The 27,773-nt window shown below is 35.5% G+C and overlaps 1 protein-coding gene across 1 annotated transcript in view; it reads left to right on the forward strand.

The window, feature by feature from the left end:
• Nucleotides 1-2,898: 2,898 nt before the first annotated feature.
• Nucleotides 2,899-27,773, forward strand: part of LOC141498842 (uncharacterized) — a 58,751-nt gene continuing 33,876 nt past the window's right edge. Inside the window, exons 1-3 of the mRNA XM_074201919.1 lie at nt 2,899-3,050; nt 11,031-11,141; nt 18,963-19,050. Coding sequence (XP_074058020.1) covers nt 2,964-3,050; nt 11,031-11,141; nt 18,963-19,050 — 286 coding nt within the window. The 5' untranslated portion in view covers nt 2,899-2,963. The remainder of the gene's footprint in view (nt 3,051-11,030; nt 11,142-18,962; nt 19,051-27,773) is intronic.

A 27,773-nucleotide genomic window follows, 5' to 3' on the forward strand; every position in this document is an offset into this window, starting at 1 on the left:
GGATTTTGAATTTTTTTCTCCCTCAGCACCTCTCCCCGCTTTTGAAAATATTAGGCTGTTTGATTTGGTTTATACATGTGCTATCATGTAAAGCACATCCTGGGGTGGCTAGGTGGTGCAGTGGATAAAGCACTGGCCCTGGAGTCAGAAGGCCTTAGACACTTAATAATTACCTAGCTGGGTGGCCTTGGGCAAGCCACTTAATTCCATTTGCCTTGCAAAAACCTCAAAAAAAAACCCCCAACATTTCCATATTAGTCTCAGTTGTGGACAAACATCAAAAGGAAAAAAAAAACGTGAGAAAGAATAAAGTAATTGAAAAAACCCTGGATATGTATAGTATTGTCATTCAGGAGTTCTTGGTACTTTTCTTGGATCATTACATTGCTAGGAAGAGATGAATCATTCACTGTCAAATCACAGTATCATGGATTCATAATGTCACTGATACAGGGTACATGCTCATTTCACTTTGCATCAATTTTTATACAAGTTTTTCCATGTTTTTCTGAGATCTGCCTGTTAATCATTTTTATTGCACAATAGTATTCCAAGAAACTGGTTATTTTACTCTTAAGGACCATAGGACTTTTCCCCAACAGCTGAAACCTTCCATGTGTGTTGTCTCATTAGAATAGGAGCTCCTCAAGATCAGAGACTTGACTTTCACTTTTCTACTTGTGTCCCTAGCACTTAATATAGTGCTTTGAACATAGTAAGCACGTAAATACTTCAATCCCTCACTGAGGGATGAATCTAGTGGTGGAGTCTGGATTCAAGAGTATGGTTGTTTTGTTTTTTGTCACTTTATTTGCATATTTTCTTTCAAAAGTAACTACTGATTTGTAGTTCCATTAACAAAACATTAAGTTATATTCTAACAACCCCTCCAACATTGAATATTCCAATATTTTGTCATCTTGACTAATTTGCAGTCTCTGAGATGAAAATTAGGATTGTTTTCATTTGTACTTATTAGTGATTTGGAATTTTCTTTCACATGGTTGTTACTAGCTCCTAGTTCTTTTAAGGACTGTTCAAATCCTTGGATCCCTCATTCTATATTTGTACTTTTTAGTAAAAAAACGTTTTTCAATATGAAATCTACCTTCTCTTCCTCCCTTTCCCCTACCCCAGCTCGATTGATAAACAAAAAAGCAAAATCCTTAATTATAAACATGTATTGTCGAGGAAAACACATTTCTTCATTGGTCATGACCCTCAGCACCCCCACCCCTCCAAAAAGTGTCTCATGTTGCACTTAGTTCTTCACTTCTATTCGGAGATGAATAACATGTTTTCATCATTTTCTGGAATTGTGGGGGCTCTTTATGATGATCAGAATTCCCAAGTCTTTCAAAGTTTCTTTCAGTACTATAGTCATTGTATAAATTGTTCTCCATTTATATACCACAATTCTCCAGTTGATGGGTGCCCCCTAAATTTTCTTGCAAGAACATTCTACATCTGTTGATCCCACCCTCACTCCTGTTGTGTGTGGTTCATTACCTCAGAAGTTTCCTGCCAATTGAGGTTGTTCATCATTATTCCCCGGAAATTAAACTATAATTTAAAAGCCAAGGTGCTCTAGCCCAGACTTAAAGAAACTCCTTCGATTCAAGGAAGCTGATAAGAGTAAAGGGGAGGCTTGTAGCTCTCTAAAGTCAAAACCTTTCCTTCCCACGAGAAACTCTTGGGAGTCCTCGCGGTGATGTCATCGGGGCCAGCCTGGGAGGTGATGAGTAACCCCGTGGGGACTGCAGGTGCCAAGAGGCGCCAGCGGTGACTGGGAGGGCACAGGTGTGTATGTGTGGCTCTTCCGTGACCATTCTTCTCATGCCCTCCCGACTCAACGCGCCCTCCTTAGAGGAGCGCTCGTCCCGGGCCAGCAGCGGACTGGGGGGCCGGAGCAGCCCCGCCATGAAGGAGCTCCCTGCGGAGCCCAAGGACCAGCAGCTCATGGTGAGTCGGAGCAGCCCTCCCTCAGACCCCGAGCTGGGGGGCTGGTTCTCTCTCTCTCTCTCTCTCTCTCTCTCTCTCTCTCTCTCTCTCTCTGTTCCATCTGCTCTCAGAACTGTCTCCTGTGCCTTTCAAGACCTTTGATAGTCTGAATCTCCCTTCTCCAGGAGAGATCTCGGCTATAGTATTCCATCTTCCCCTTTCTTAGCTTCTTTGCCCTTCTCCACAGCTCCCCTACTGGTTTTCCTAGCTCCCCACCTTAGCGCTCTCGTTTGTTTCTTCTTAAGGGTCTTCTTAAGCAGATCCCAGGCCGTCGTCACCATGCCCAGCTTGGATTTTTTTATATATTGCCCTCCACGGTCCAGAACCATAGCTATTCGAGGAAACTCATCCTCCCTTAATGGAAGAGGAAATTCAGAAGAAAAGTGTGTGTGTGGGGAGGGGTGGGGTGGGGGAAACGATCCAACATTGGAATAGATTAGATCCCCCTCACAAACACAATTAAGGTTGACTACAACAATATGAAAAAATACGCTTTTATAGTTCCTCTAGGAATGTAATCATTTCTCCTCCTCTGGGGCACTTTAAGGTAGGAGAGCATAAGAGGAGTGGAGCCACACACCTGTGCCCCCCAAAGAAGTGGAAGAGTTTAATTTGAAAATATTTTTTCACCAAATGTATGATTTTAGAAACTGATTTTTCTCCTTTCTACAAAGACTTTATTTATTCTTACCTGAGATTTCTGTTCCCTAAAGAGCTCACTTTTGTGAATAAAGAGTTTTGAATTTGAAAGGTTGGTTTTTTTAAGAGAAAAGTGTCTCATGCTATTGATTTCCCAATAATAAGAATGAAATAAGGTAAAAAAAAACTATTACAAAGTACAAGATATATAATCAATCAAAAAGAATTTATTGGTAGGAAGTCACTATATGCATTTTTTTCAAAATATCCCTGAAAAGAAAAATGGAAAAATTACTTGTAAGAGATCTATTATCTTTCTCTATATGCAGGTAGCACTTCGGATTCGCCCAATTAATGACACAGAACTGGATGAGGGAGCTGCAGTCATTGCCCACAAAGTGGGTGATCAGGTGAGACTGGGTATTCAGTAGCTTGAGATAGTATTAAAAAATATACATATTTTGTGGCGTCTAGGTGGCACAGTGGATAGAGCACCTGGAATCAGGAAGAACTGAGTTCAAATTCACCTCAGACACTTGATACTTACTATCTGTGTAACATTTGGCAAGTCACTTAAGCCCCTTGCCTTGAAAAAAATCAAAAAAGGGAAAAAGTATACTTATTGGAGTCTAGTGGCTCCATATCACTAATGACTCCAAGCCATTAGGTAGCATCTAGGTAGTATAGAATAGAATATGCTGGACCTGTAGTCCCAAAGACCTAAGTTCAGAGTTGGTCTTAGACACTTAACCTTTGTCCCCTCCATTTCTTCAGCTATAAAAAGGATTTGTTTTGAAGATAAAATGAAATAATATTTTCAAAGTGCTTTGGAAACTAAAACCCCTCATATATGCAAGCTATAATTATTATTAAATCTTGATAAGAAAAAGCATATAATTTTTTTTTGTTTAAGCAATACTATGTAAAGACCAAAAAAATCACAATTATTCTGAATACACAGGTATAGAATTAACACTCAAGCATCCTTAATTTACTAATCCTGAAAAATATGGAGAGTAATATTTCTACTATCTACTTGACTTGGTTGGTAAGATGGTCAAAGATGATTGTGGAAGGAATGTGTTTAAAGTACCATAGAAATATTGAATTTTTGCTTACTATGCCTTGTTTAAAAAGTTTATAATTATTGGATGATGATAATGATTTTTAAACATGCTGCAATTTAGTTATAAAATAGATTGTAAGATGATATATTCCTGGAGCTAGGGGTAAAATATCAGGGAGGCAGAAACAACAACAATCAATTTACAAATTCTCCATCTTTTAAATTAACTTTGTAACTCTAATTGCACTTTCACATTCTATATTTATTTATATCCATCTTATCTTCCCTGTTATATTCCATGCTCCACTAAGTTAAGGACAAAGGACACTATCTTACTTATCTTTTATGTATTGTGAACCAGGAAGAATAATGAATTTGGGGTCTGAGGCTCACTATTCAAATCCTCACCTGGTCACTTACTAACTGGGTCATTTCAGATAAATCAATCACATAGCATGACCTCTGGAGTCAGCTTCTTCATTTACAAAATGGTAAGGTTGAATTTAGATGACTTCTATGATCCCTTTCAAGTCAAATCTTCTGATCCTAGGAATGAAATGGTAAAATTCAGTGAATTTTTGCTAAGTGAGACAAAAATACACTTCACCTTAGAAGAATGGGACTATTTCTGCAAAATGACCAGTCACAAATATAGTAATGTGAATTTTAGCAATGGTAATAGTAATAATAATAGTAATAATACTAATAACTAACAATTATACAGCACTCACAGAGTGCCAAGAAAACTCCAAATGAGATCGGGAATAATTAGGCTAAAAGACTAAATGTCCCAATAAGAACAATAATGTGCCAACTACCATGCCTCACAATTATTATTTTATTTGATTCTCACAACAATTCTGGGAGGTATTATTATCTCCACTTTCTGGATGTGAAAGCTATGGCAAATAGAGATTAAGTGACTTACTTGCCCAGGGTCACACAGCTAATAAGTATCTAAGGCTGGTTTTGAACTCAGGTCTTCCTGACTGCAGACTCAGTGCTGTATCACTGCACCACCTTGCTCACTCTATTTTAATCACTTTGAGTTAATATTTATATCTATTAATTCTAAATCTTTGTTGTATAAATAGAGAGTGTGTATGTTCATTTACAGCACATTCAACTTTTATCTGTGTGCCAGGTTCTATTGCACATAAATAAATAGTCCTGACCTGAAGGAGCCTTCAAGACACATGCTATTATATATATTTATGTGAGTGGGTGTGTGTGTGTGTGTGTGTGTGTGTATATATATATATATATATATATATGTATATACATATATATTATAAGAGTGTAATATGTGTATATATGTATATCCACACACTTATGAGAGAGAGAAAGAGAGAGAATGTGCAATGTCAAATACACACACACACACACACACACACATACATATACATATACATACATTCAAATGTATGGTGGGAGGAGGGAGAAGAGATCAAGAGAAAGATTAAAAGAATTCTCCAGGTTTAAAAAGCATTTTCTTTACCAACTATATTGTAAGATAGACCATGCAAATATCATTATTTATATTTTACAGATGAAGAAACTAAAGCTCAGGCAAATTAATTAGCCTATGGTCTTTTAAACCTTTTAGAAAGAGCTAGAAGTCCAGTGTTCTTTTCCATAGTACCCTTTCCCCTTTAAATCAGACTCAGAGTAGAAGGGTAATAATACCTTGGATTCTAAGAGGCTATTTTGTTCATAGTAATTTTTAAAAGACACTATGTAAATATACTTGACCTTTTTTTAGCCAAGTTACAGTGTCTGTGTGTAATATGTGTGTAATATAGTGTCAGGGTGTAATATAAATCACATGATGTTTATGTAATTCATGTTCATTTAATTGTTACATATGGGATGATTTCCAGCTGTTCTTATTCTTAACTGAATTCAGAATGAAAAAGGCTTAATTTACCTACAAGGAAGATCCATCTGACAATAAGCGTTGCTAAGCACTGAAATGAATTGTACATAGACTGAAGCATCTCCCCTGGTGATCTTTAAGAACAAAAGAGACACCTATTTGTCTATCATCAATTAGAGGTAGCTGACCCTTTGAGGACCTTTACTATGCTCCATGCTTCTGTACTGAAATGATTTTGTGACATCTCACTATGGAAGCACACTTTCTTGGTCTTTAAGCTCCAGGTTGAATTGCTTTAAAATTAAGCTCCTTTGTCTTCCTGTAACTTTAGATTCATTGCCTCCCTCTTGGTCTATGCAGTTTTAGATTTTTCCAACTCTCATTTTATATTTATTTTATCCTTAGAGTCACTTTTGAAATCTCTTAGGAAGAGATTTTATCAACCATTGTGTCCTTTAGGCAAGAGTTCTTAATCTGGAGGTTCATAATTAGATTTCAGGGAGTTCTTGCATTTGGATAGGTATAAATTATACCTTCATTTTTACTATTAAAATTATATTTAGCAATCCTTGTCAAAGGCAACAAACATTGTTCTGTGGAAGTTTCCATAAGCTTCACCAATTTGCCAAAGGGATTCAGGTCACCAAAAAAAAAGTCAAGAATCCCTATGCCTGTAAGGCATAGCAGTTGGCTGGAAACAAATATTCCTTCTTTCTCCAGTAGAAAAGGCACTAGGTTTGGAATCAGAGGATCTTAGGTAAAATACCAGATCTTCCACTAACCACTTGTGTGACCTTGAGCAAGTCATTTAATAATATCAGTATAATAGTCTAAAATATATCTATACATACATACATACATACATACATATGTACACACAAACACACACAATCTCTGTCTAATACACACACATATATATGCAGCTGGATGGAGTGATGGAGTGTATAGTAGATAGAGTGCTGGGCCTAGAGGTAGAAAGATGAGTTCAAATCAAATACCAAACTCTTAACTAACTGTATGACCCTAAGTAAGGCACTTAATTTCTCTTTGCCTCAGTTTCCTCATCTCTAAAATAGGGTTGTGATGGTTGAATGAGATGATATTGGTAAAGCTAAGGACTTAGATTTATATTTACATAGTACACAGCATATATAGACAAAGTAGATGCTATGTGATATATATATATATTATGTATATATAATGTGAACATGTTCACATACTTATAAGATTATATAGGTATAGTATGTATATATATCAATATCTATGTCTCTATATACCTATAAGGGTTGCAAAATGCTTTACATATATATTATTTTTTAAAGTTTAACTTTGTTTTTGCAATGATTAAAAATCCATTTTTTTCTTTCTCCTCTTCTTGAAAACATAGGAAAACAAAACCCTTATAAAAAATAAATGTTAGTTGATTGACTGACAAATAGCCAACAAAACAAATCCCCCCTTGCTGTGTCCAAAATGATATCCCAGTCTGTATCTGAGTCTATGACCTCTCTGTTACCTCTGTAGGCAGTATGTTTCATCACAAATTCTCTAGAATCATGGTTAGTCATTGTCAAAGTTGCCTTTAAAATATGATTGTTACTGTATAATTTTTCTTCTGTTTATTCCATTCAGTCTTTCTTCATCAGTTCCTAGAATTTACATAGACTGCCTTATCTGATCTGTACAGTAGCTCTGTAAGCTAAAGCTTAACCTTGTCACCATTTTACAGATGAACAAGTGACTGGCTTAGGGTCACAGAGGTAGGATTTGAATCCAGGTCTTCCTAACTCAATTATCATTCTGCTTTTCTTTTCTTTCTTTTCTTTCTGGGCCTTAATTATCCTCCTCTGTAAATTGAGAGGAATTGGCTAGTTGGTCTCTGTGATCCTTTCTAGGTATTTGGGTTTCCAACTCCCTGCAAGAGTCCTGCCTTATAAGTATCCAGATCTTAGTTTCTTCATAAACTGCTATTTCTCATTATTTTCATAATCTGAAATTGAACTGATGCCTAGCAACACAAATAAGCTCATTATCCATCAGAAGCAAATGCCAACTAGTAATTGAAGCCTGTATGGCAACTAGAGAGAAGGTATGCCTGATAGACTCTACCAGATGGAACTGTGTGTTTAATAAAAAGCCAAAACATTTATATGCATTTCATGGTCAAAAAATATTGTTAATGTGACTGCAAGAATTTTTAAAAATTCAACATTTTTTGAAAGGCCAACAGCCTTTGAAATTTATTGTGGTTTTAACCCAAGTAGAAGCTGCTCTTCCTCCAAGGCTATGCTTAAGGAAATCTTGTACAATTAGATCCTTCTTAGCCCACTTAGATAATCTAGTCTTATGCTTATGTTATAGGTAGAAACTGAATCAGAAAGTGACTTACCCAAGGCTTATAGCTAATGTGTCCTTGGGGATCTAGGTCCCCAAGTTCAAGTACAACACTTCACACTATTTAATGCTGCCTCTTTTTTATGGACTGCTATTTTCTGTCTCTCTTGAACAATTAAGCATGTATTACATATTATTTTGTTTGCTAATGATTGCATGTATTTTAGTTTTCCCTTCCCAAATAGACTGTAAAATTCTCATTAAAAAGGAGGGGTGTGTCCTTTACTTCTGTTCTTTTCCCGTTCCCCCCCTTTCTTGCTGCCATCCCTTTCCCCACTTTTTCCAATTGAGAAGTAGCCTGAGTGGATGGACATCTGGTTTTAAAGCCAAGATCTGTGATTTCATTGGTACAGGAAACTCAAATGTGAAGAAGTTCTCTGTACCAATAAGTATCAATGCCTGACTTTCAATTTGTAGGCTTAGTACCCTAGACTATTAAGAGAATAAGAGATTTGTCTAGTGTCCCATAACAAGTGCAATTCTTTTTCTGTGTCCTGGACTCTTGTGGAAGTTAGAGAAATCAATGAACCCTTCCCAGAATTAGGTTTTTAAATGCATAAAATAACAAGATTACAAAGGAAGCAATTATAATGCAATTATGTTGAAAACCAAATATTGAAAAAAAGTTTTCAGACTTGAAAGTAATAACTACTGAACTCAGATGTTTCTAAGGTCCCCAAATATAACAATGAAGAGATTGGATTAGATCAGGGTATTCTTAACTTGGGATTCATGAACTTCAAAAAAAATTGATATTTGTACTTTAAGGACTTTTCTTTTGTAATCCTATATATTTTATTTTTGTGCATTTTAAAACATTATTCTGAGGAGGTATCCATAGGCTTTCAGAAACTGAAGCGAGCATCTGTACTACACAAAAAAGGTTATAAACCTTTTGAATAGATGATCTCTAAGGCCATCAAATTCAAAAATGATCTTGATCCCTGCCAACCCTAGCATTGCATGCTTCTGTGATGTAATTTTGAGTCTACCTGAGTGACAGCCCAATTGAACAAGTGCTTTCTACTATATCAGCTGAGCTAATTCTACATTTCTCAGCTGTGGAAACTCCTCTCTTGAGTAAACAGCACGTGGGTTTTATTTTTTATCATTTCTCCCTACCCCCTCTGACAGCATTATTCCCTTTGAAGCAGTTCTTTATGAGTTTTCCAAGCCTCCAGAGAACCTGATACACTTTCCTTCATAATTATGTATTTATACAATAGAGCAGACTATATCCCAGAGGATGCCCATAAGTCACTTTGCTAAACAAAACTTGTTTCATAATCTTTCAAGTATGGATCTTTTGTTCTTTCTTTTTCTCATCTTGGTTGCTATGGGAGGCCCATGGAGATCAGGCTTTCAAGGCTGACTTTGGACATTCCCTGGGCTCTGATTCTCTTTGCTCTAGTTTGCTTCTAATTATTGGTTCAAAAAATATTCTCCATCTTTTCCCCCCCTCTTTTATCCTAGCCTAACCTTGATGGCTGTTTCAATTTAACAAGTAATTTATTGAGAGCCTACAATGTGCAAATCACTACTATGTGCAAATCACAAAAAAAAAAATTGTTAAGTAGCAATATTTGTAAGTGTCAGAGATAGGTCTTTTATGTAAGTGAATTAAATATCTGCCTAAAATATTATTTCTTTCCCCTCTCCCCCTAAAATATTTCTTAAAGTCTGGAGTATGTAAGGAGCTGAGCTTGAACCCTGGTTTCTTTTAGAGAAGTATTACTCTAATCTCTTGCTAAAGCAATCAATCAATCAACATTTTAAAAGCATCATTTTCAAGAATGTTCTATGGGAGTGCTTGCCAATCTACTCTTCCAGTCCCCTACTCCACCCTAACCCCCCCCCCCCCACTTGTCTCCCAATTTCTTACAAGGAACAGGCTAATTTGGCTGAATCATAGAACTCATAGAAGAGAGTAATGTGAAATAAATCTGGAAATTTAGATTGAAGTCAGATTGTGAAAAGCTTTAAAAGTCAAATGGAAAAACTTGTCATTTTCTCCTAGAGGCAAGAGAAAACCAATTCAGTTTCTTGAATAGGGAGGTCACATGATCAAACGGGTACTTTTGATTTTTAGTTTGTTCAATTACATGCAGGGGCATTTTTCAGCATTCATCTTTTTGTAAGTTTTTGAGTTATATATCTTTTCTACTTTCTTCCCTTCCCTCACTCCTCCCCATGATAGCAAGTAATCTGAAATAACATTCAAAAAAATTATGCTATCTCTCAAAAATAGCCCTAGTGAAATCCCAACTGTGGAAATCAGAAAAATATCTCTGTTGTAGAGCTGTTTCCTAACATGGTATATTTCTCCTATATAGAATTTTACCTCTATCCCTATTAAAGTTCATGTAATTAGATACAGCCCATAAAAAAATAAAGAAATTTTAATTTGGTGAGTATATATGTAACTGGGGGGAAAATAAAGTGTTATTTTTTTTAAAAAAAATATAATCCTGGAGAAAGAAAACCATAAATCAATCTTAATGAACACAGACATAAATGTATTAAATGAAGTAACAGAATATAGCAACTCATTTAAATTTATTCATCATGTCCCCCCCCAAAAAAAGAAATAATTTGTCCCCTCTGTGGAGAATGGATTGGAGATAAGAGAGACTTCTGTCAAGGAAACCAATTAGAAAACTGTTTTATTGGTCCAGATGAGAGATAAGGAGGACTGCAACTAGGATGGTGACTTTGTGAGTGGAAAGGAGACAGATATAAGATTATAAAATGGAAATAGATTATAATATGGAAATAGAATCAAGAAAATTTGAGATAAATTCTTTCCCTCTCCTATATAGCAAAGGATATTTTTTATGTATCACCCACTCTTGTGTTAGTGGTTAAAATTTAGACTTCAGCCTTTAAGACTCCCGAACTTCCCTTTCTTACTTGCAGCTCAGAGTTCACAAAAGCCTTTTCCATGATTCCACTTGTTCTAGAATCAGACTGTTCACCTTTGGCTCTTGGGAAGATTTTGCTTTTCATATTAATTATTTCAATCTCTCTCTCTCTCTCTCTCTTTTTTAAAAAAAGATGGTGGTGCTTATGGACCCAGATGAGGATCCAGATGATGCTTTGAGATCTAATCGTTCCCGTGAAAAAACATTTATATTTGATATTGTTTTTGATCAGCAAGCTTCCCAGGTGAGCTTCTTTTTAGTACATCCTTTCTTCAGAGATGTCTGCCTTGTTTTAGTCATAGTCATTTTGCTGAGAAACCTGTTGACCTATCTTTTTTTAAATTTATTTTTCCAGCTATATATAATGACAGTTTTCAACAATCTTTTTTTTTTTGCAAGGCAAATGGGGTTAAGTAGCTTGCCCAAGGCCACATAGCTAGGTAATTATTAAGTGTCTGAGACTGGATTTGAACTCAGGTACTCCTAATTCCAGGGCTGTTGCTCTATCAACTGTGCCACTTAGCTGCCAACAATCATTTTTTTAATTAAAGATTTTATTTATTTTGAGTTTTACAATTTTTCACCCAATCTTACTTCCCTACCCCCAAGCCCCCACTGAAAGCAATTTGTCAGTCTTTACATTGTTTTCATGTTGTACATTGACCCAAATTGAGTGTGATGAGACAGAAATCATATCCTGAAGGAAGAAACAACTCCATGGTTTTTTATCTGGATATAGATGGTATTCTCCATTGCAGACAGCCCAAAATTGTCCCTGCGACAATCATTTTTTGTAAGATTTTGAGTTTCACATTTTCTCCTTCCCTCCCCCTCATAGAAAGCAATCTAATATATGTTATACATGTATAACTATGGGTTTTTTTTTGTTTGTTTTTAAGGTTTTTGCAAGGCAAATGGAGTTAAGTGGCTTGCCCAAGGCCACACAGCTAAGTAATTATCAAGTGTCTGAGACCAGATTTGAACCCAGGTACTCCTGACTCCAGGGCCTGTGCTTTATCCACTGTGCCACCTAGCCACCCCCATGTATAACTATGTTAAACATAAATCTTGATTAATCATGTTGTGAAAGAAGAATCAAATCAAAATGGGGAAAACATTATAGTGGAAAAAAATATAATACATAAGACAACTTTTAAAAATTGAAGCTAGTAAACTTTGATCTGCATTTAAATTCCATTGTCCCTTCTTTGGATATGGATGGTATTTTTTTATCCATAGGATATACTATATGATGGTATTTTCCATCACAACTCTTTTAAAATTATCTTTGATTATTATACTGCTGAACTGAGCAAATCCATCACAGTTAAATATCATCCAGTGTTGCTGTTTGTGTCTATGTTCTGGTTCTGCTCATTTCATTCAGCATCAGTTCATGCACGTCTTTCCAGGCTATTCTGAAGTTCCATCCCTCATGATTTCTTATAGAATCACAGTGTTCCAGTACAGGCGTATATCATAATTTGTTCAGCCATCCCCCAATTAATGGGCATCCCCTCAATTTCCAAATCTTGCCAATGCAAAATGAGTTGTTATAAATATTTTTGTACAGGTTTTTTACCCTTTTAGGGGGATATAGATTAAGTAGTGGTATGACTGGAACAAAGCACAGTTTTATTGCTCTTTTAGTGTAATTCCAAATTGCTCTCCAGAAAGGTTGGATCAATTCACAACTCCACCAACAATGCATTACTATCCCAGTTTTTCCACATCCCCTCCAAAACTGATCATTTTCCTTTTTAGTCATATTGGCCAATCTGATAGGTGTAAGATGGTACTTCAGAGTTTGTTTTAATTTCTCTAATCAATAATTATTTAGATCATTTTTCACATAAATATGAATAGCTTTAATTTCATCTGAGAATTGATTTTTTTCATATCCTTCAAGCATTTATCAACTGTGGAATGATTTGTATTCTTATAAATTTGACTCAGTCCTCTCTCTCTCTCTCTCTCTCTCTCTCTCTCTCTCTATATATATATATATATATATATATATATATTTTTAGATATGAGTCCTTTATCAAAAACACTAATTGTAAAAATTGTTTCCCAACTTACTGCCTTCCTTTTTATCTTGGCTACATTGATTTTTTTTAACCTATCTCTTTTTTTTTCCCTTTGCTCTAGTATTTATTGAAAAAGCCTTTAGTAACACATAGCAGCCACTTTTTGATTTAGATCAGGATAAACAAACTACAGGTTGATTTCATAATCACTTATTTTTTTTTTGTTTCCATGCTGTACATTGATCCAAATTGAGTGTGATGAGAGAGAAATCATATCCTTAGAGAAGAAACATAAAGTATAAGAGATAATAAGATCAGACAATAAGATATCAGTTTTTTTTCCCTAAATTAAAGGTAATAGTCTTTGTTCAAACCCCACAGTTCTTTCTATGGATACAAATTGTCCCTGATTGTTGCACTGATGGAATGAGTGAGTCCATCAGGGTTAATCATCACCCCCATGTTGCTGTTAGGGTGTACAGTGTTTTTCTGGTTCTGCTCATCTCACTCAGCATCAGTTCATGCAAATCCCTCCAGGCTTCCCTGAATTCCCGTCCCTCCTAGTTTCTAATAGAACAATAGTTTAACCTGTCTTTTAAAGTCTAACTTAAATGCCACCTCCTCCACAAAATTTCTGATTCTTTTTATTCCTTCTCTGACCTAACATCATATTCTATTTAATATCTCTGTAATGAACTTCTAACAATTTCATCCATGATTGGGCTCAACAGTCTATGGGTTCCCTGTCCATGTCTATCTATTAAGGGACCTCTCTCTCTGAAACCTCTCATACAGTGACTTAATTGAGTCACTGAGGAGGGTGGCACCTAATGAGAGTGGTAAGCTATAAGGGGGCAAACTATTCTGCCTTAATTATGCCAATTGCTTACCATATGAGAGAATGCTTAGATACCATAGAAAGAGGGTCTCATTCTAGCTTGACTATTATTAATAAGTTTCATTAGGGTTAATTGATTCGTTTAAAGGCACAAGATGCCAGTCATCCTGGGCTGTAACAGGACAAAGCAATGCTGTAGATCACCACACCAACCCCAGGTCAGGTCAGGTATTATACAGGAAGAGAAGTAAGAAGGCATAGTGCCAGAATGGTCCAGGGTCACATGCAAGTTTTCCCATAGGAGAGACAGAGCTTCTCTTGCTGTTTACATTTACTCTGAACCCTACTAATAGCCTATTAGTAGCTTTTTGATATTCCATCTTCCTTGTCCTGGCCTTTGTATAGGTTAATGCCCATGCCAAGAATATGGTACCTCCTCATTTCTGACTCTGGATGTCTTCAAAACTCAGTTCAGGGTGGCTAGGTGGCACAGTGGATAGAGCACTGGCCTTGGAGTCAGGAGTACCTGAGTTCAAATCTGACCTCAGACACTTAATAATTACCTAGCCATGTGGCCTTGGGCAAGCCGCTTAACCCCACTGCCTTGCAAAAAAAACCCCAACTCAGTTCAAATCCCTCCTTCTGCAGGAGATCTTTTCCAGGCCTCTCCATTTCCATGATTCCTTCCCCTTAAAAATTACCATCATCAATTAATATTGTATGTGTGTGTTTCTTCATTTTCAAAGACAACCAAAATGATATCACTCTATTGGAGTCAAATAATGAACTGTTGCAATTCAGCTATGCCCATAGAGAACAGTGTCTTTGTTTTTCCAACTACATACAATGGTAGTTTTTACCAATCATATTTTTTGCAAGATTTTGAGTTTTACAATTTTTCTCCCTCCCTCCTTGCCCTCCCCACTCGCCAACAGAAAACAATCTGATATAGGCTTTACATTTGTAACAAAGCTAAGCATATATGGAAATTGAACATATGAGAGATGAATCAAATACAAAAGGAGGAAAGAAAACATTAGAGATAACAAAATTACATAATACATAAGACAACTTTTAAAAATTGAAGATAATAAACTTTAAATTCTACAGCCCTTCTCTGGATACAATTGGTATTTTCCATCACAAATCCCTTAAAATTGTCTTTGATAATTGTGTTGCTAAAATGAACAAGCCTATCATAATTGATCATCACCCCAAGTTCAATCACTACATGAGTGTACAACGTATATGTAAAACGTTCTTTTGGTTCTGCTCATTTCACTCAGCATCAGTTCATGCAAGCCTTTCCAGGTTTTTCTGAAATCCCATCTGTCATGATTTATTATAGAACAATAGTGTTCCTTCACATATGTATACCACAGTTGTTCAGCCATTCTCCAATGGATGGACATCCCTCTCAATTACCAATTCTTTGCAACTACAAAAAGAGCTGCTATGAATATTTTTGTACATGTGAGATTTTTATCCTTTTTTCATGATATCTTTAGAGTACAGACCCAGTAGTCAAATTTCATTACATAGGACTCAAGTGAGAAGTATGAGTAATCTTTTCAAATTCTTGTGAACATCATCTTCTTTGATGCAGACACCGTACTAGGTGGACCTTTACTAGATCTCCCATGCCATCCAATCAATTCCATATATGTCTTGTATGTACCTAGTTTTTTGCATATTCTCTCCTCTATTGCAATATATGCTCTTTAAGAGCAAGAATTGCTTTTTGTCTTTCTTTGTAACCCTATGATTTATCACTGGCATGCTTAAATACTCAAGAATTCTTGTAACTGATTTGATTGGTAGAGGAAACTTCCAGGGGCAACTTGGTGGTACAGTATGTAGAGCTAGTCAGGAGGACCTGAGATCAAATCTGGTCTCAGACACCTAATAATTACTTAGCTTTGTGACCTTGGGCAAGTCACTTAATCCCATTGTCTTGGAAAAATTCAACAAACAACAAAAAAAGAAATTTCTCAACTGTATACACACACACACACACACACACACACACACACACACACACACACACACACATATATATATATATATATATATATATATATATGCCCCATATCCCACTACTAGAAGGTAAGTATCTTAAGAAAACCATTGCTATCTTATCCAAAATTTGAATCTTTCCTAAGTACTCTGCACTAAGAAAGTAGTTAATAATAAATAAATGATTGCTCCAAAGCCCTAGAGTTCATCCAACATTTAGACAATAATAGTATTATCAGAGATGCTAACTTTTCTGGGGGGGGTGGTTGTTATTGTTTTTAGTACCTGGGACAAATTTCATTAAACAGGACCCAAGTGAGAAGTATGAGTAATGTTTTCAAATTAATTTTTTTTTTAGATTTTTCAAGGCAGTGGGGTTAAGTGACTTGCCCAAGGCCACACATCTAGGTAATTATCAAGTGTCTGAGGTTGGATTTGAACTCAGGTACTCCTGACTCCAAGGCCGGTACTCTATCCACTGCGCCACCTAGCTGCTCCCTCAAATTAATTTTTAAAGACAAATTCAACTGAAGTGAGAAAAAGAGAGAGAGAGAGACAGACAGACAGACAGACAGACAGACAGACAGGACTGATAGATAGACTCTGGGACATTGGTTCCCTATGGGCAAAGACTTCAGAAATATTGGAGGGTCTCAAGGCAGGCAGATAGGGGAAGTTCACTTGGGGTGAAGCAATCTGGAAGACAGAAGCTCTCACTATCTGGTAGCTTTCTATTTTAATTAATTATTCTAAGTAGATACTAAACTCTTTTGTTGTTTTTTAAAGTCTTCTGATAATGACTATCATCATCATAATCATAAACATTTATACAGATCCTTGAGATTTTCAAAGCACTTTAATATATTTGATCCTCATAGCAATGTGATGAGGTAGGTGCTATCCCCCCCCCCCCATTTTATTGATGAAAAAGTTAAGACTTAGAGTAGTAGTGATTTGTCCAGGGTCACACAAGCTAATAAGAGTCTAAAGTAAGATTTGAACTCTGGTATTCCTAATTCAAAATTTATAACTCTTTTCACCATGCCACATTAAAAATTTTTTTTAACTTAGTACTTGCTTAGTTGATTCTATGCTATTGAAAAACAAATGTTAGCAATACCTTCTAAATCTTGACATTTTAACCTGTCCTAGTCATGTGTCTTGAGTATTAATCTCTAAGAGGAACTGAGACCAAGAAAAGTTCTTTTAAAGTTCCCAGTATAAAACTATAATACTTTATATGTAGATAACATCTATGAGATCAAAAAACTTTCCAGAAATTCCCTTCCTTATAGCTCTAAATTAATTATCTCACAGGCTTACAAATTTATCCATTATCACAATGTCAAATATAGGGAAACTGAAACATAGAGGGATTAAATTGCATATTTATGGAAAATTAACTACTGACAATAGGATTTTTAAAAATGTTGCAAATATCCTGTGTGTCAGTAGTTTTTTGTTTTTGTTTTTTGCAAGGCAATGGGCTTAAGTGGCTTGCCCAAGGCCACACGGCTAGGTAATTAGTAAGTGTCTGAGGTTGGATTTGAACCCAGGTACTCCTGACTCCAAGGCTGGTGCTCTATCCACTGCACCACCTAGCTGCCCCTGTGTCAGTAGTTTTCAAATATTTTTATCTTAACACCCCTTTTGCTCTCTTGAAAATTGTTGAAAACCCTCCTCAGAAGAGATTTTGTTTGTGTATGTTATATTTATTGATATTTATTATATTAAAAATTAAAACACCTTAATATTGTTATTATGAAAACAGTATTAACTTCCCAGACCTTTTTAAAGGTTTTAGGGACCCCAGAGTTCCCTGGCTCACACTGAAAATCACTAAATTAGCACAGATCCTTTATTTTATAGAAGTCAAAGAATCTAATCCAAATTTTCCTGGAAGTGAATCTCTGGGTCTAAGGATAGGGACATCTATTTTTTTTAAGGTTCTTGCAAGGCAAATTGAGTTAAGTGGTTTGCCCAAGGCCACACAGCTAGGTAATTATTAAGTGTCTGAGGTGGGATTTGAACTCAGGTTCAAAACTGGAGGACAGGTGCTCTATCCACTGCTCCACCTAGCCACCCCAGGATATGGACATCTTAAGTTACTTTATTTTCTTAATTCCAAAATGCTTCCCATAATAGTTATATTATTTCATAGCTCTTCCAACAACGCATTAGTATGCCTGTCTTTCTACATGGATGAAGTGAAATCTCAGGGTTGTTTTGGTTTTCATTTCTCTTATTATTAGTGATTTGAAGCATTCTTTTATATGATTGTTAAACATGAAATTTTCCCACATTCACCTTTTGGGTTTGATTGTACTTTTTATTCCAAGCTCATAGAACATCTTTAGCTAGGTACTGATTATTATGAACAAAGAGTCCCTTGAAATTGTCATGTATATTTGAATTCACATTATTCAACACTATAATTAGTTAAAATATAGTATTTGCTTTTGCTCTGTGTAAATATGCAATGCATATTCTAATACTGTGATCTTAAGTGCCTTAGAGTTGGGCAAATCACTTAACTCTGATTGCCTTACATCAAAGGCCATCTCCAGTCATCCTGATTCATATCTGGTCACTGGACCCAGATGTGTCTAGAGGAGAAAGTGATACTGATGGCTTACTACAACATCCCCTTACTCAAATCCAATTCATGGGCATGTAATAGAATCACCTTCCTGATGTCATAATCTTCTTCAAAAATGAAGGACAGAGGTAGCTAGGTGGAATAATTGCCTAGCTGTATGACCTTGGATAAGTCACCTAACCCCACTGCCTTACCAAAAAAACCCCAAAAACTAAGGGAAAAAAAATGAAAGACAAACATCATCATAATCATCATCATCATCAATGCGATCATTTCAGGGTATTCATGATTAACACCAATGGGACATAGCTGTAAATTATATGAGGAAATTCATAGGTGGCCCCTCCTCCCAATCCCTTTCTTCTTTGAAATTTTATGATTCTGTGATTTCCAAACTTTGTTTTGGTATTGCTAATTTGGGGATAACTTTTTATTTTTCTTGTTTCTTGCTGAAGAAGTCTAAAGTAGAGATAACATATGTACAACTTAGAAAGAGAAGAGATGGTAATTAAATAAAACCAATCGCCACCTTCTTGACTTCTCATTAGAGTGACATAAAATATACTATTTTTTTTTTTGCAGGAAGAGGTGTACTGTTCCACAACTCAACACTTAGTGGAAGGAGTTATTTCTGGATACAATGCAACAGTCTTTGCATATGGCCCATCAGGTATCAATAAAAATATTCTGTACTAATCAGCAAAAAACTTTAAAATGAGGGAATAAACAGAAACTTGCAAAATTTAGCTATGAACTAACCCCCAGAATTATATTAATAGCTTGTTTATTATATGTTTGGAACACAGTCCCATGGTTTGAAAAAAATCTAAGACCCCCAAAAATATTTTTAACAACTTTTTATAGCTTTTACTTTTATTAGGAAGATAGATAGAATCTTGTAGAGGATAGAAGGGAATGTAAAAATTTACCAAGAAAGAGCTGCTAACAGAAAGGAAAGTTCTATATCAGGTAAAATAATAATAATAAACCGATCAGTAAACTTTAGACAATTTAACTAGAATATGAGGAAAGGCTCATTCCAGGTAAAAAGAATTTAATAAAGTTAAGCCAATAATTGATCTGTCACTAATCAGCCAATCACCTTAGCTAAAGTTTGATGTCTCAACTAAATTTTTCAAGCTTTAGTCACTTATTTGACTAAATATCTTAAGGAAATGATGGCTATAAACCAAGTACAGAAAAAAATTTTCTTACCTAACTGCTTTTGGTCATAGATGCAGAAAATAAGATATACTATCCAACTTGTCTCTAGATGCCTTAATACTGATTTTCTGTCAAGTATTTTTACAATCAGATATAAATATTATAAAACATTTAGTACATTACAAGCAAAATAAAAATATTAAAATAATAATTATTTGCATAATACAAGATTTTCATAAAATATAATAAATATGTTTTTGGATGATTGGAAGCTTTATTAAAACAAAACAAAACAAAAACTATAATATTAAAACTCATTCTTTATGATTAATAACTCCAGTGTTACCATATTTGAAAACTGCACTTTTAACAAAGTAATTAGACCACATTACAGATTTCATTTTTTCTTTAAAAATTTTTATATCTACTTAATCATCTTGAGCACATAAAAATATCATGGATAATCAATTCACATAATGTATAAGCCTCAATAAATTGTGATATTTTCCCTACAACCAAGTGCTTTAAGATTATGTGACTATAAAAACCTATTATGTGGTATGGCAAGATGTCCTATTTCTGATCATCTTGAGAATCACAAATATTTTACTTTTCTTCCAAATATGCATATACTCCTTAGTATAGTAGTAAAGAAAGTTTTTTTTGTCAAGTGACATTTTATTTAATTTAATTTTTCTAATTACATGTTTTGAGAGTTTTTCAACATTCATCCATATGCATATGTATATCCTTAAGTTCCATAATTTTCTTCCACCCTCCCTTTCCTGCACCCTCCCTCATCAATGAACAGTCTAGTCAATATTTTACATGCACATTTGTGTTTAACATGTTTACAGATTTGTTATTTTCTGTATGAGGAATTAGAATTGAAGGAAAAGAAGAAAAATCATGAGATAGGAAAGAAATATATAAGAGAAAATTTTAAAAAAGTGGTTGTAGTGTTCATTCAGATTCTGTAGAGTTATTTTATTTTATTTTATTTTATTTTGTTTTGTTTTTCTTCCTCTGGATGGGGATAACATTGTCCATAGCCTATTTCCTAGAAGCTGCATTCATCAAGGTTGATCAATTCATGATGATATTGTTAAGATATACAGTGTTCTCTTGGTTCTGCTCCCTTAACTCAACAACAGCTCTTGTAATTCATTCTATATTTCTCTAGAGTCTGACCATTCATGGTTTCTTACAGAATGATAGTACTCCAAAACATTCAGATACCATAATTTGTATAACTATTCCCTGATTGATGAGCATCCCCTCAATTTCCAATTCTTTGCCATTACAGAAAGAGCTGCTATGAATGTTTTGGATCATGTGTAACTTTTCCCATTTTTTATGATTTCTTCTGGATTATAGGGCTAGTATTGGTATTGCTGGGTCAAAGGTTATGAACAGTTTTTATTGCTCTTTGGACATATCTATATTGTTCTCCAGAATGGTTGGATCAGTTCACAACAGAGGAGAAGTTTCTTGAAAATTAACAACAAAACAATTTAATTTGAGACTTTATCAAGAATCACTAAAAACATATTCAAAGATAGTTATTAAAATTTATCTTAAGACTATTACTAAAACATAAACAAAATCTGTGTATTTAGACATCTACATGGATAAGCATCTGTGAATATTCAGATGGACCTGAAAGAAGTTCAGTAGTTCCCTTTTAAGATTATCATTATCAACTGAGTAAGGACTCAGTTATTTTCATGATTAAAAGTTTTAAGCATATTCCTTTTTCCAGTGAAATATTTGAAAGTCAATCATATATTATCTAGTCCTCAAATAGAAATAATATAATCTTGTTGCTTTCCACAAAAGTAAAGTCTACCACTCCATTGAAAGTAAAAATTTTACATCTTTGTCATATCACATATTTATCTTATTCCCTTTTGGGGGATATACACTCATACATAAACACACATACACACACACACATACACATATGCATATATCTATTCTCTCTGAAAGACGAATGGATTGTATGTGTCTATCTGCATACACACACATATATATACATTCATATATTTTCCAGACAAAGATGTATTAATATGGATCTAATTTTATACATGAATATATAACTATTATGTAAATGAATAAAGAAATAGCAAATCTAAGAACTGATTTTCTTTAGTCACCCAGGTTAGGAAATCGAAGCAAGTTATAAGTCACAAAGTTATCACAGTAAAAACAAAACAATAGGATCTTCTATTTCTGCAATTCTGCAATTACAGCAGTTCAGAGATGCTTGATGATTATAAAAAAAAAGATCCTTCATAAAACATTTTCAGTTTTATTGTCATTGCCATAGAAAGTTGTTCTGAAAAGTTGTTATGAAAGGAAGGAGGATATTCTTATAACAAAATCAGGACTGTTTCTTCAGGCCTAAGCCTAAAATCAGAGACTGACTTATTGTATATATATCAGGGGAAAACTCCCTTAACTCTATTTGATGCCAGTAAAAGTCATAAAGAACAGCTAATAATTCAAAAGAGTTCCACATTATTCTCAAAGTATCAAAGTTCTACATTATTCACAAGATATCAAAGGTTCAGAATCAAACAGGAGGGAAATATTCTTATTAAAAAAGAAAGAGCATAATAGGGAAATCCAGTCAGAAAACTCCTGTCATTTCCTTCTTAAGGGCATATTCTCAATCTTCTGTCATTAATATTAACAAGTGAAAGTTTCCAGAAAGCAACTTCTCTGCTTAGCTTTTAAAAACTTTGATAGTAGAATACTAGAGTAATAGTAATTCAAATAGAGATATACTTTAATTCAAAATCCAGAACATATTAAATTAGTTTCATCCCATGTAACAAATCCCACTACTTATAGTTTAGAGCAAGATACAATTGTTTTTCATGTTGCAATACCAACTGGTTAACAGTAACAAGAAAAGCATTCAAAGATAGTACTTATCAAGTTTTTCACAAGGATTCATTCTTCACCTTATTTTTGAAGTTTAAACATATGCTGATGAAAAAATTAAATAAAAATTAAATAATAAAATAAAATAAATAAAATATTAAATAAAAATTAAATAAAAAAATATTTGAAAAATGCATATTCTAGAGATTTATACATAAAGTTAATGCTTAATAATTCACTCTTAACTCAGAACAAAAAATAGTAGTTAATTGTTGAACTGAATGTAATAAGGTATATAGGTAAAACTAAGTTGTCTCAAGGATACAATATCAATACATAATATTCCAGATACAATTTCACAATTTAAAGGCTTATGAGTGTTTTGGGGAAAGAGCTTAGTACCTCTGCATCATAAAGACTCAAAGCATTTCTAGTCTCAGGCTAAAGACTAACAAACCACAATTCCATAAAGTTTCCACAGAGCTGGGAAAATTTCAAGATCTCTCTCTCTCTCTCTCTCTCTCTCTCTCTCCTTTTTTAGCTCTCTCCCTCTGCTTCTCTCTCCCCCTCTCTCTCCCTTTCTCTCTTTCAAATTTTCAGGAATAAAAATCATCAGTCTTTCCATCTTTATCTGATCACAATGAGATCCAAAACTTCCTGAAACTTTCTGTCCCTCTTCTTATTTATTTTGATTAAAATCTTATCAATTTATGCAACACTTTACTTACCATTTTTTTAATCCCTTACATTTCTGTACTTCCCAATTGTATCCCAAATGTATTCTCAGTACTTTGTTCCATTGAATCTGTTCTTTGCTAATTAACAAAATATCAATTAAAATGAATCCTACTCTCTTCAGAATAGAATTGAAGCTTATTAGAGGTCCAAAGAGTAGTTACAAGATTTTATAGAGAGTATTCTCAGTCTGTACTTATCCCAAATCCTATCTTTTTTTTTAAATTTATTTTTTATTCTCATTTTGTACAAATGTTTTTTTACATTAATAAAATATTCTTGTTTACAAGTAAACAAAATACCCCTCCTCCCCCATGAATATAGATAGACTTGCTTGGGCGAAAAAAGTAAAGGGGAGAGAAAAAAATTAAAATAAAAAAAAATAATAGTAATAATTGTAGGTATGGCCAGGTGGCGCAACGGACGAAGCACCAGCCCTGGAGCCACGAGCACCCGAGTCCATATCCAGCCTCGTAAACCCAACAATCACCCAGCCGTGTGACATGCAAGCCATCCGATCCCCACTGCCCTGCAAAAACCCCCCAAAAAAAAAGAAAGAAAAAAAGACCCAAAATAAAACAAAATAAAATAGTAATAATAGCAGGGGTGGCTGGGTGGCAGACAGAGCATTGGCCCTTGAGCCAGGAGCACCTGAGTCCAAATCCGGCCCCAGACACCCAAAGATCACCCTGCTATGTGGCCCCAGGCAGGCCATCCAGCCCCAATTGCCCTGCACCCTCCCCCAAATAATAATAACAAAAAATGTGCTTAAGTTTTTGTTCCAACACCAACAACTCTGTCATGGGTGGATCACATTCTTTGTGATAAGTCCATCACAAAAGTTATTTCCATATTTTTCCACCATTGCCATTGCTGATGGCAACTCCCTCCTTTCTTATTTCTCCACTACCATGTACTCTATTTTCTCTCTCCTTTCACTCCGACTCTGCTGTAGGGTTGTTGAGTGGTGCAGCAGACAGATCCCTGGTCCTGGGGCCAAGAAGCCCTGAGCCCCCATACCACCCCTTAGGCCCAGAATCCACCTGGCCCTGTGGTCCTGGGCAGGCCTTCCAATCCCAGCCCCTTGCAAGAAGTAAGAAAGAAAATGTGTTATATCTGGCCACTCTCCCCTTTTATTCACATCCCCACCCCTTCCCCCTGCTCCCCACTCCTTCTTACTTCAGATGTCTATACCCCATTGAGTATATATGCTGTTTCCTCTCCTAGCCATCTCTGATGAGAGCAAAGGTTCCCTCATTCCCCCTTGCCTCCCCACTTCCATATCATTGCAATAGCTCATTGTAATAAAAAAAATCTTATTATGTGAAATATCTTGGACTATTCCCCCTCTCCTTTTTCTTTCTCCCATTCCATTTCCCTTTTTTTCTATTGACTCCATTTTTACACCATATTTTATCTTCGAATTCAGCTTTCTCCTGTGCTTCAACTATAAAAGCTCTCTCTACCTGCTCTATTAACTGAGAAGGTTCATATGAGTATTATCAGTGTCATTTTTCTATGCAGGAATGCATGCAGTTCATCCTCATTAAGTCCCTCATATTTCCCCCCTCTCCTTCAATCTCTATGCTTCACCTGAGTCCTGTATCTAAAGATCAAACCTTCTGTTCAGCTCTGGCCATTCCAAAAGGAACATTTGAAATTCCCCTGGTTCATTGAAAGTCCATCTTTTTCCCTGGAAGACGAAATTCAGCCTTGCTGGGTAGTTCATTCTTGGCTGCATTCTAAGCTCTTTTGCCTTCTGGTATATTGTATTCCAAGCCCTATGAGCTTCCAATGTAGCTGCTGCTAAGTCCTGTGTGATCCTGACTGCAGCACCACGATATTTGAACTGTGTCCTTCTGGCTGCTTGTAATATTTTCTCTTTGACTTGGGAGTTCTGGAACTTGGCTATAATATTCCTAGGGGTTGGTTTTTGGGATCTCTTTCTCTGGGGGATTGGTGGATTCTCTCCATTTCTATTTTGCCCTCTGCTTCTAGAATATTAGGGCAATTTTCCTGTAGTGATTCTTTGAAAATGATGTCAAGGCTCTTTTCCTGATCATGACTTTCAGGTATTCTAATAATTTTTAAATTATCTTTCCTAAGTCTGTTTTCCATATCAGTTGTTTTTTCAATGAGATATTTCACATTTTCTTCTAATTTTTCATTTGTTTGGTTTTGAAGTATTGATTCCTGATTTCTGGTAAATTCATCAATCTCCCTGAATTTTATTCTTTGTCTGAAGGATTTGTTCTCCTCAGAGAGTTTTCTTATCTTTTTCCATCTGTCCAATTTTGCTTTTTAAAGCATTCTTCTCCTCAATAACTTTTTTGAACTGTTTTATCCATTTGACCTAAGCTGGTTTTTAGCATGCTATTTTCTTCATCATTTTTTTGGATTTCCTTGACTAAGCTGCTGACTTCATTTTCATGTTTTTCCTGCATCTCTCTCCTTTCTTTTCCCAGTTTTTCTTCCAACTCCCTCATTTGATTTTCAAAGTCTTTCTTGAGCTCTGTCATAGCCTGATCCCAATTTCTGTTTTTCTTGTAGTCTTTAGATGCAGGAGCTTGTGCTTCCTCATCTTCAAACTGAGTATTTTGGTCCTTCTTGGGCTCATTTGCAAAATATTTCTCAATAGTCTTCTTTTTGTTTCTCTGCTTGCTCATTTTCCCAGCCTGGGCCTGGTTTGGGGTGTTTCTTGAGCTTTTGGGACACTCCCACAAGAGTCTCAGTGTGTGAGGCCCTGTCCTCCCTCCTAGTCTGTGAATGACCATAAGCACCCCCCCTCTGCCACAGGGCTGAGGTGGGGGGAGCCCTGCTGTTCTATGGGGGGGCCTAGACTGCTATCAGGATCTGAATGTCCCCCAAATCCTATCTTGAAGGAGATCTCTATAATCTTTTTTTTAGTTTTTCATTTTTGTAAGGTAATGGGGTTAAGTGACTTTTTCAAGGTCACACAACTAGGTAATTAAGTGTCTGAGGTTGGATTTGAACTTGAGTCCTCCTGACTTCAGGGCTGGTGATCTACCCATTGCACCACTTAACTCCCTGGATCTCTACACTCTACAAAGCTTCCCACAATTTGATTCCTTCCTACCTTTATAGCAACACACATTATTCTCCTCTGAATAAGCCTGCCTGCCCTTCCTCTATATTCCAATGAAATTAACTGGAGACTTCCTGCCCTGTGTAAAGAACTTTTACTTAGAAATTTTTCTTACAGAAGCAAATCCATTGCAATTCCTATATGAATGCTGGAGTAAAATGTAGTCAGCTAAAGGTTCAGACAGAACACAAGAGAATTCATGTAAAAGACAGACTCTGATCAGGAAGAAAATTTAGGGACAAAAAGGTTTATTTAAGTATTGCTGTGATAAGTAGAAACTAAGGGAAAGAAAGACTAAAGGCAACCTAAACCTCCAAGAGAGGGATGAGCAGTAAGGAAAGATATAGGAGCAATATCAATGACATAAGCTGTCATGAGAGGATGAGTAATAAGGAAAAGTTCACTAGAAGACAAGCAAGTCAACTGAGTAGAAGGAGAGTTTTTTTATTTTCATTTTTTTTTAATTTAACGCAATAGGGTTAAGTGACTTGCCCAAAGTCACACAGCTAGGCAGTTATTAAGTGTTTGAAGCTAGATTTGAACTCCGCTCCTCCTGACTGCAGGGCCCATGCTCTATCTACTTCCAAGGTGAGCTTTTAAGGGAGACATAAGGAACCTTAAGTGGGGGTAGGTAGCTCTGAGAGCAGGGATGAGGTAAGGAGAAATATGGTGATGAAGGGCAGTAGCTCAAAGACTTAATCCTTTCAAGTTAGGGCAGGGACTTTAATCTGTTGATAAGGTTTCAGGGAGGAGCAATAACTTCTCAATAATTTGAACAATGGAATGGAGATGGGGAAGATGCAAGATAGATAATTATGAAACATTTTTCTGTCTAATATTTCCTCACTTCAAGTTGACTTGGCTTTTGCTTCTTTTTTTCCCCTTCTTTCTTTTCTAAAATTTCCAGGCTATGGATGTGGAGTAGTTTGGTGCTTTATATCACAAAAATCCTTTTACTCACAAAACCCACTAGGCTATTTCAGCACTTTCAACTACATTTTCATGAATATTTTATATATGCTAAACAGCTTTTCTTTTAGTTAATTTCTGCTAGGGGGAAATTTTTAAAAACATTTTCCCCCTCCCCCCCCTTTGCATTCCCAATATGATCATAAGTAGGGACATAAAGATGAGAAAAAGTTTCCAGTCATTTTTTTTCCTTCCAGTTATTAAAACTTTTCTCCCACTAAAAGTTTAACCAAAAATAATAGAAGTTCCCATTTTACAGGAAGGTATAGACAGTATCAGAATTGCAGCTATCACAGACAATCAAAACTAATTTGGGTCTTAGCCTTTAGCAATTCACTGCACTCAAGCTTGCACAGATTTCAATTTATAAGGTCCTCCTGGATAAAGAGGTTTGTATTTTCATCCATTTCCACAATTTATACCTTTTTCTTTTTTATGAGAATTTGATGAGACTGGACCTTTCATATCAGGAGTAAATTAGACCAGGAATAATTTAACTTCTGAATCAATAGTCTGTTGTCACAAAGTAG

This window comes from Macrotis lagotis, chromosome X (genome assembly GCF_037893015.1).
Source record: "Macrotis lagotis isolate mMagLag1 chromosome X, bilby.v1.9.chrom.fasta, whole genome shotgun sequence".
NCBI classification, from domain to species: Eukaryota; Metazoa; Chordata; class Mammalia; order Peramelemorphia; family Peramelidae; genus Macrotis; species Macrotis lagotis.